General features: G+C 41.1%; 1 protein-coding gene across 1 annotated transcript in view; it reads right to left on the bottom strand.

Moving 5' to 3' along the window:
* The window catches only part of DPYS (dihydropyrimidinase), a 71,067-nt gene that overhangs the window by 2,267 nt on the left and 57,924 nt on the right, over positions 1-10,876 (bottom strand). The window contains exon 8 of the mRNA XM_004680002.1: positions 5,245-5,452. Within this exon, the coding sequence (XP_004680059.1) occupies positions 5,245-5,452 (208 nt within the window). The remainder of the gene's footprint in view (positions 1-5,244; positions 5,453-10,876) is intronic.

Raw genomic sequence — 10,876 nt, 5'->3', positions numbered from 1 at the left:
ATATGAAGACTTCTGGTTACTGAGACTGTTATGTCAAATATAGAATTAATGATGGAAGCTTCTTTTTTTTTTTTTTTTTTTTTTTTTTTTTTATTTATTTGTGCATACAGAACTGGTGTACAGGCCAGAGGTGCAGGTGCAGTGAGAGGATTCACCAGAAACAGAGTGGGGAGCAGAATAGGCCGACTGACTAAAGTACACTGCTGAGCGGAGCAGCGGGCAGGTCAGGAGAGGTCTGCCACGCCATGTGGGTCAGCTCCAGGGTAGGGATCAAACTCATGCTGAAGTGGCTTTAGCTTCTTAGTGCTGTGCTTTAGCCTGCTGCACCACCAGGGAGGGCCCAGTAGATCTGTGTTTTATAAATAACCAGGCGGTCAGCAGTCCAGGAAGCTCTAGCCTTCCTGCCCCATCCCCCATCTATCACCACTGCTTTCCGTAGTTATTTGCCTACCTGTCTGTCTCCTCCAGCAGACTTGGGACTGTTTCTCCGTAAATACTCAATAAACACTTGATTAAAGTCCTACCAAGAACAGAAAGGTGTGATGGAGAGGAGATCCTCCTCTGAGTGTTACCGCCTGTTTGTGGTGACCTGGTCTGGGTTGCCTCAGTTTCCCTCAAATTCCTTTACTCTCCTTCACCATTTATCTATTCCTCAGGCTGCACCTTCTCTTTGGCCTATAGTCTGGCTGGTCACAGTGATTATCAGTGTGGGTCTCTGTCGGGGCCACTAGCCTCATCTACACAGTCTCACTCGTGGTCAAGTTCTGAGGCTCTGGATGGGTGAGGACACCCCAGACTGGCCACAGGACATTAACCACACCTGCCCACGAACCACACCTCCCTCGGGTTCCTTAGCTGATCCACAGCCCACAATCTTCCCTTTTGATAGAAGAATTAACAGGAATCAAAGGAAATTTAAATTTTGGTCTCAAGCCTCCCGGCACTTTCAACATTTTAACAGTTTCTTATCCTTGGGCTCCCTGAGCTCTTTAATGTCAGACTCAGGTTTCTCCATTGATGGACTGTCCTTGTTCCTGGCCACTGCATTCCACATGCATTTCAGAACCTCATTAGATGCTTACTGTGATGAAATGGAAAGGCAATGGCAGTCACTGTGCACGATGCAAGCCAGCACTGCCATCATTTAGAATGTAGCTGCACATTTGTTTTCTAAGTAGGTTCAGACTACAGTTGGGAATAGCTAGTCTTGTTCCCTCCCTCTCTCCAGTGACATTGGCAAGGTGTGATCTGCAGTGTGAAGCACCTGGAATTGACATGGGTGTCAGCACCCAGAGGCAGGTGCTTCATGCCTGCAGGTTATCAGAGCAGTGGGGTCCCAGATAAAGTGGGGTTCTTTCCTTGGTACCTCAGATGCGTATAGTGAAATCAAGGCCTCTGTCCCACGTCTCGCATATTTAATTCTTCTTAGAAGATGTTTATGCAGCATGAAACACCTGGAGATAGGGATGAGGGCGCAGAGATCTCTGGGTTGCACAGGTGGCCAGGCTGCCTTCTATCCCTCCCCTGCCCTTCCTTCCCCTCCCCTCCCCTCCCTTCCCCTTCCCTCCTCTCCTTTCTCTCTTCCAGGTTTTCATCCTACCTCACCACACAGCTTTCTTAGGCCCCTTTGTGTGTTTCTCTTCTCCTTGCCTCTAGCTTTGAAGGCTGGCACCTCCAGAGCTAATCTCAGCCCCTTTTCTTCTGTTTCTGCATGGCCTCCTTGTTGGCTGCAGACTCACAATTTAAAACCTACGTGCCATGATCCCCAATTTTATGTCCAACCGTGATACCTCTGCAGCTCCAGATTCTTTTATCTAAGAGGCTAACTGGCCTTATCACAGGTAGGTACAAGAAACATCCCAAGGAGAGCTAGAATTTAAGCACCACAAATTATAGTTAAAACAGAAGTAGAATTTAAGCTCTTGGAAAGCTGAGCTGTATCCTCAGCTCCTAGAATACTGTTTGGTACTCAGACATTTGTGAAATGCAGGAAGATTTCCTGACTGCAGAATTTCTCAGAATTTTGCTATTGTATTGAGTCACAGAATCACCTGAGGGTGGTATAATCTAAAATCATTTGACAGTTTATTCAAAGAGCACTTCAAGAGACTAGTGTCCAAAGAACACACTTTGAGATTCATCTGAATTGGCATCTTCCCTCCCCCTTCACTCTCAATTGGTCCACGTTACTTGACTATACCTCTTCATTCCAGTGTGATTTTATCACAATAAAATGAAATGGACAATCATGTCAGAGGCACAGCTAACACCGGGAGAAATACAGATGGCCCTTGCCTCAGAGGGTGAGGGCGCTGATGGCTTCCTTTGTTAGATGGAGTTCAATTTGAGTTCACAGTACTTAATGACAATTGTCATGTAATCAGTTAATAGACAAAAATAAGAATTGCATCACAATATACATAAATATTCATTGCAATCTTCATTATACCTGTGTAATTGCAGAAATGCTTTTTGCTTAGTTGATGGGGAAGAAGCCATAGATTGATAGAAATTTCATAGTTTTGTCAGCAGGAATGAGATGCCTGAGTGCCCAATTTTCTGAAACTAACAATCCACTATAGAAGTACACTCAGTATGTATATTGAACTCAGTTTCCAAGGACTGTGAATCACTAGAACATAAGTTTCCATTATGTTCAACAGAGGTGATCTGTAACTGACAATTTATACTTGGATAATATTTGACCACCCATCAAGTCTTCCTACTGAACCCTATTTCTCAAAAACAATGGGAACGAGTTGGGTCCTCTAATTTCAGGGCTGGCTCCTCTGGGAAGTCTGCCAGCATGCAGGTAACTGAGCCCTGTGTGCAGAAGGGGAGACAGGAGGAAGGCTAGCCTGCACATGGGCCATTTGCTGTGTTTGGGTGAGGACTGAACTTTGTGAGTTCAGTAGTCAAGGGGCAGAGATTAGCAAGAGTGGTTTCGAAGATAGAAAAATCTGGATTTGAGTTCTACTGCTGCCACATAATAACGATGTGGCCTTGCTAAGTCTCAATTTTTTAATCTATAAAATAGGGTCACCACTACTTATCTTAGAGGCTTGTGGTGAGGATGAAAATATGCCCGGTATATAATTGGTCATCAATAAATACTAATGGAATGAGTGTTAAATGGTGGGCTAAAACAGAGGCAGTCTTTGGAAAGGCTTCTGGAAAGTGGAGCATTGGCAAGTGTGAGCAGCTGGCTCTGCCACTTTCTATCTCACTACTTCAAAAGTGCAGATTTATAGCACCGACCTATTTCCCTTGTGTAAATATTCATGCCACAAGTGATTTGATCTCAAGCTACCAAAGAGACATTGCTGACCGAGGAAGTGGGAAGAGCGCTACGCAAGGGGCCGCCATGAGCCAGAATGAGCTGGCTTTTCTACATGTGCATTTTTAATGATTATTAGCAACCATTTTGAGGAAATGGAGATTATATCACAATTGATCCCATTTTAAATTATTTTCTCTGGGCTTTCACATTGAGAAAAGACATTGGGAATGTTTTGTTTCAAAAATGAACACCCATTTCAATGACCAGACCTACCATCCACTCAGTTTTCCCTTATCTAATGGCAAATGATGCTATGCTTGCACAAGCAACCCAGACAGAAACCTTGGCAGTATTCTGAAACCATGCATTACTCTGTGAAGAGATTCTTGTCTCTCTAGAAAATGCAACATGACCCTTATTTTCCACAATACACTGAGTTATTAGGGAAAGAAGAGAATATGAGGTGAGTTAGATACAACCTGTACTTCCAAATTGTGATGAAAACTGCAATGCTGAACTCACAAAAGTTCTGGAAGTAATATTCCATTTAAATTTAAAGATCTATACTTTTTGGTAAAGAACTAACAGCACAGAAGATGATATTAAAAAAAAATATGCTCATGAATTGCTAAGCTGTTGTGACTTTTTTCTTCCTCTTTTATTTCTTTTTCATGTATCACCCAAAACACTTCCTTAAGTGACTATTTATCTAAAATTGAAATACATATATCCTGTTATATTTAGCAAATAAAGTCTGATATCTCATCTTCTGGTTTAATTTTTTCCATTATAGATTAGCTGTTTAAATGTTAAAATAAGTCAACACCCCAACACTGTCACATTAGATTAAAATTCCACACAATATCTGAAAATAGTGATAGCTGATGGCATGATGCTGATAACATTTATTAAGTAATCAAATCATGACTAAGACTTAAGCTCACTAGTAATAACTCAATTATTTGGGATGAGGCAGTGAGCAGTCTTTCAAATTTCAATCTATGACCACTGAAATCATGATCTCTGCTTCTTCCATTTGAAGTTTATTTATTGACTGCCTACTGTGCTCCAAGACCTAGGCATAAGAAGGTAAGACACTGTCCTTACGGAACTAACACTCTATGGAGATCAGTGATGCTCCAAAGTTGGCAACACTGATGTGTCTTTGAAGTGCAGAAGAGTAGATTAATTTTCTTAAGAAGGTTAGCAGGTGAGCAGGAGAAATGCATTGGGTCATTCCTGCTGCCTTCAAACACTTATCCTCACTTACCAGGAAATCGGAGTGTTTTAAATGGAAACCAAAGCAAGAGTTCTTATAACCTCATGTGCATTTACCAAGTAGGAATCCCAACAACTTTTTCCTCTTAACCTCAGTGTGGTATTTTTCTTCTATAAAACTGTTTGCTGAGTGGAGAGAAAAAATGTCTAAAATGCTTCTAGACGATTCTCAAACCTCATTTATCCATTTTATGGGTACTTTCCCATATCAGCATTTTTTAAGGTAATGTATTTCCACAAGATTTGAGTTTCACAATTGCTTTCTTTTTTTGGTCTACAGAGACCCCATAGTATAGTGAGATCAGAAAAGCCTTATCACAAATCCTGACCTTCTATTTACTTACTGCTTAGTCCAAGGAAAGGGACTTAATCTTGCTGAGATTCAGTTTCTAGTCTGTTAAATGGGAATGGTAACAACTCCCATATGGCTTATTGTGCTGATTAATTAAAATAATGACTATGAACCACCTAATACAGTGCTTGGCAGTTAATAACAGCTTAGAAAAACATGATAATCAGGATAACTATTAGCTGCTGTTACTGAGAAAACAGTAATGCACGGGCAGTAATTTCTCCTATCAAGCCTGACACCCCGAAACGTGTCAGACCGAGTGTTTGTGACACCAGCACACCCAAGGGCAGTGGTCAACTCAGCTCACGGCACCTGTCCCTCCCACGCAACTCACTTGGTCCCGCTGCTTGATCCGCTTGTAAATATATGCAGCAAATGGCTTCCGAGGAATAAACTTCCCATCTCCAGGTGTGACACTGAAAACTCCAGCTTCATACACCACTTTGCCTCTGGACACAGTCACGAGGGGCACCCCATGGCAAACCATACCCTCGAAGATGTTGAAGTTAACAGCCTGATGATGAGTTGTGGCTGAAATTGTCCTGTTTGTAAAAACAAGGGAATGCCAGGTTGTCACCAGTGCATTTGACAAGTATAAAATGTTAAAAGAATGAGTCAGAGGACAATTTAGTGACGCTATGAACTAACTGATGACTTCACCCCTGGAACAGGTGAATTTAAAAACAGAACATTGTGTTAGTGTTTATTGCAAAATAATTACCTTTTTTGAGGAAAAATACAATAGGTCACTCTTTTTGGTGACGGGTGAAGATGGAGTGCTGGGGGGAAGGGCATTGTCTCTGACACAGGTTTTTGAAGTCCTTTTTATGCGTATGTTTAAAGAATGAAATGTTAAATGTAAAGCATTTCAGACACAGGTGAATCCGCTGGACACTGACCTCATAAACAGTTCTACTTCACTTGTCACAGAAGTGGTGATGCTGGCCTCAATACCCCTCCCAATTCCATCACATTATCCCCCTCAAAAAAAAACTAAATTAAATTGAATTTGTTAGTCACCAAGGAAAATTACATCTTGCTTTTTTTGGCTTGTCGATGGCAAAACTGGAAATTTGAATAAAAGCCACACAAACGCTAGAATAAAACCTCTTAGCTTATGAACATGTGCTTACCTGTTAATTATCATTCTTTATTATTAATTTAATTTACATATTAGTACTTTTTAAAAATCTTACCAGTATGATTGATGGTTTTCAGACTGGATATTTGAAAATACTGGCTGTTTCCGTTCCCTTACTCACATTAAATGGAAAAGGAGTGTGGCAGGGAGAACCTGGCTGTAATAGATAATATGATCATAATCTTGAGTTCTCCTAAAGGTTTCTACAATCTCTCTCAGGAGTAGATTAAGAAGAAATACATTGATTATTATTTAAAAGGAAAAAAACATGCTGAGCCCAGGCAAGAGTAGTCAAAAATCCCCCAAACGCTAAGCTAGGGCAGACTGGAGAGACTCACAGAGAGTGTTTGCTGCAATTTGAGACACAAAAGAGAACATGCTGACCTGGTCTTAGATTCCAGAACCCCACACCCAGCTACCTATGTGGTTTCCTGCCCATCAGGATTCTTAATTTGCAGTGTCTACCACCACCTCATCGCCTGAGTTTGTCTTTTCCTTAAGTTTCTCGTCTCTGTAATGACACCACCATCTACCTTCCCTCACCCCTCATGTCATCATCAAGCCTATTGAGTCTACCTCCGAAAGAGTTCATTCCATATCTGCCAACTTCTCTCCCTTTCCACTGGCCCAACAAAGTCCATACCACATCATCTCTCATTTGGATGATCTAACAACTCCAACTGGCTGCTGTTTCTACTCTCAGCCTCCTCAACTACACTCTTTGTAATGCTAAAGATCTGCTCAAGAGATTTAAAAGTGAAAGTCAGTCATATACTTTGTTTCCTGAAACTCTCAATGACTCCAAGAGCCAAATAAACAGCTGTACATCAGCCCAAATGATGATGATAACAATAATAATAATGATAATAATAAAGAATCTACTCTCAATGGAAAAAAAAATATCACCATGCTGGGGCAGGGGATGATGAGGTAGATTCTTTATAGTATTTTATTTCATCTTTATAACTCCTCATCAATATAAACAGTACTCCACACTGAACAGGTAAATAAATTGAGACTTAAAGAGCTTAAGTAACTCGTCAAAGGATTGAGGACCAGTTGATAAAACTGGGGTCTTACTATACTTTTAAATTAATGCACAAATTAATTAGTGTTTAGTTTTATGAATTTTGACATGTATAGATTTGATATCAGAACAACCAGGACACAATTATAGAACAGTTCTATCATCCCCGAAATGCATCCTTTTCCAGTTTGTATTCAGACCTGCTCCCCACCCAGAACTCCTGGAAGCCATCAATCTGTTCTCTAGCACTCTCGTTTCCTCTTTTCGAATATCATATATATAGAATCATAGATGTCACCTTTTGAGACTGCTTTCTTTCATCTGGCAGAACTGTTTTGAGTGTTGCTGTTGTGTGTATCAATAGTTTATTTCCTTTTCATCACTCAGAACTGCACTGTATGGATGGAGCACAGAGTGTTCATTCAGGGCCTATTGCTGGACATGTGGGTTGTTCCTGAAATTATGTCTCGAGCTGTTGTAGACACTCATATCCATGTTTTTGTGACTGCTCTTCTAGCCTAAGTAGCCAGGAGAGGAATTAGTGGGTCTTATAACCAGTACTGTACATATAAAAAAAAAAAGCTTTCAGTAGCCTTTGGAACCAACTTACTGAAATAAAGAAAAGTTAAATATCACTACTGAATAGGAGCAAGTACAAATCTGACAACAATAATTTCAAATGCTAAAGGGGAAGGAAATGATGTCACTATAGTAAGAAAAGGGATAATATATTTTAAGGATTACTAAGGAAGGAATGACCTGTGATCCTTTGTAAATTGATGATGAAAGATACAAGCTCACAGAAAATAAACTAGAAAACAATATAGAGGAGGTTCAGCAACTCAGGTGACTTTTTAATGACTGTCACAGTGTCTGTCATAGTATTTCCATGTTGGGGGTGTTGTTTCCTGCACTGATGGCAGGAACTCTGGGTTGGTGTGGTTATATAAACTGACCAGAACTGACACTCTATATTGCTCCCATACAGATAAGGTAAGTGCATTCAATTCATGATGGGATGATTACTGAAGTGAAAGAATGGGAGGTGAGAAAGGGAAAGCTCTAAATCATAAAACTCTATTTTCCTAATGGGCAGTTAAGAGACACTGACAGTTGGAAAATAACCTAATAGAAAATAAAGCTGTAGGCACAAAGAGTGTCATTACATTATTGCTAAAGCTATTGAAAAAATTGAAGTCTAATAATTTCCCACTGCTATGCAATGAAATGTTGTGTCCATGAAAAGCCAGAATTAAGAATACCCTAGGGAAGGATAGTTATTTAATATTAAGTGGAAAAAAAAAACAACAACAACATGGAGAGTATGTACACTACACTTACTAGAAAAATACACATGCATATGGGCAAATACAAAAGGAAATAGACAAAGCAAAGTGTTTTGTGGGCCAGGAGAAAATGAATATGCCCAAAAAATATGAAAGCAAAAGGTCTATGGCAACATCTCAGAGAATCTTTATAAAAGGCATTATGTAAATGAGGTCAAATTAACACAAAATGTAAATTTTAGACATTATCACCAGAAGCAAAATGCATGTGCTTCCACTTTTACATTCAAAGGTGTCTGACAAGGTGTCATTCCTCACCCAATTTTTCCTTCCAGTCAGAGCTGCAATTCCCCAATCCTCTGGGAACATTCACACTTCTGAATCTTCAAACACCCAGTTCTCTTTACCCTGAATGCCCTCCTCATCGCTCCTGTCTGCGCTTTCCCTACAGTTCCATTCAAGAATCCTAGTCCCACGTTAATGGTATCTTAACAAAGCCGGGGGTTGGGGAGCCAGAGAAAGAATCCTGGTCTTCAGAAACAGCCCTCAACCTGGCAGGCTAATGCTTAGCACCTTTCCGCTATGGTTCAGCATTATCTGAATCACCTGTCATGATCTCTTTCTCTGGTCTACTGGTGCACACTTGGAGAGAGAGATCATGTTGCTTTACCCCTAGCACAAAGTAGATGCATAATAAACATTTTCAAAATAAACAAAAAAGAAGAACACAATTTTCTTGTTGGTTTTATTCCCATTATCTTCTGGGATGTGACTCTATATTGGAAACAGTTTTGAATTAAATGGGATGTAAACATCCAGTCCCAAAGTTGGACCTACCATTTCCTGAGCTGCATAGATTAGTAATAAATAAATAAAAATGTAAAATTGCCATAATTATTATTAGTTACACTCTATCAAGTTATATCAAACACTTCAACAATATCTAGCAAAAATTAACAACACCATCTTATTAATACTAATAAGTATACGCTAAGTATTAATAGCCCAAGTTCCCCCATGTTATTGCTATAACAGAGCTGTAAGGCCATGCCAAAGGTTCACATAGTTTGACATTGAATGAACCTCTGAATAGTCAGAATCATTCACTTTATGTAACTCTGCCAGAAGGTTCAAAATCTGTCATTCATTTTCAATATTTAATAGTTTTAAGCAAATATAGAACGTAATGTCATCATGAGATTTAGAAAATGTTTTTATAGTGTATTCATTTCTAGTGCAGTAAAGAAGTGGTTCACTAAAATGGACAAAAGTTCAAAGTCACTCAGTGGCCTTTGTAAAAGCAGCTGTCACTCCTATGAATTCCTACAAGGCACAATTCTTCTGCTTCAGGGGGAAGCCCCGAAATGTGCCTCCCCAGTCTGCCTTGTATTGAGGAGCCCAGTCCTCTGACCTGGGCTCCTCCAAAATGGTGGGTTAGTGCCAGACTGCATGGCAAGTTGGTGACTGAAGAAGCAGGTGCCACGGGGATCCGTGTTGCAGAGGGTAGGAATGAATAAATCCTGCTTTTAGGGCCAGCTGTGACCCCGGTTCTCAGGAAGGTCTGAGCCCCATGGCACACAGCGGGCATCTGTGTGGAGAGGAGCCATGGCGGTCTCCACTGCTCTGCCAAAGAGTGGCCCTGGCTGCAAGCCTCTCAGCATGGTCCTCCAGCATCTTGAAGACTCTCTGAGCTACGGTGTCCTTAACCCAGTCCCTTTCGTTTAACCTCCTAGAGTGGATTTCTCATGAAGCTAAGAACCCTGCCTGATATATCTTTTTCTTTCCACGAGTGCAGTCTCTCTGGGACTTTTAGAAAAAACACCCTCTCATGATCATCTCAAAAGTATCAATTTCAAGCCTTTCATTGGTACAGCAAGTGATCCCACCTGCCCCCAGGCCTTGCCTCTGTGAGGGGCCCTGGACAAGAAGTAAACAGTAAACACCATGTCTGACTCCTTGTCCTGAGCCTTTGTTGTATACCACAGAGGAGCAGACCCATCCTTCTAAGAAATTTCTGGAAAAACAAGACATCCTCCAGTTTTTCATATGTTGTTAAAGGGCTCTTCACTGGTACACACAGATCCAAATGTGAAGGCCAAAGCCGGAGCTGGTGAGCCCCCGGTCATGTTCCAAGTAGCAGTGCCTGCAGTCCTGGGAGACTGTTTTGTAAGAAACTGAGAACACACAAGCCCATGTTTGGACTGAAAGGGAGACTGAGGTGGGCAAATGTGTGATTATTTCATGGGTCAGCAACACTATGAGACAAACCAGAACAAGGTTGTGGATTTTTGTTGTGTATCTCAGCTCTTCAGGGGGTCACAGGTAGACCCCCTTCTGGGGAGGCACTGTGGTTTTGTTTCCTGGCCATTCATTCTCCTCTCTGTTGGTGTCAGCACCCTCATTTTTTTCTCTAAGAAACCTCTGCCCCGGCCCTCCCTGGTGGCACAGCGGGTTAAAGCACTGCACTGAGAAGCTAAAGCCAGTTCCGCATGGGTTCGATTCCCGCCTGCCC

The sequence above is a fragment of the Condylura cristata genome, unplaced genomic scaffold (genome assembly GCF_000260355.1).
Source record: "Condylura cristata isolate star-nosed mole 26May11 unplaced genomic scaffold, ConCri1.0 scaffold00009, whole genome shotgun sequence".
NCBI lineage: Eukaryota > Metazoa > Chordata > Mammalia > Eulipotyphla > Talpidae > Condylura > Condylura cristata.
This window is presented reverse-complemented; position numbering and strand designations above follow the sequence as displayed.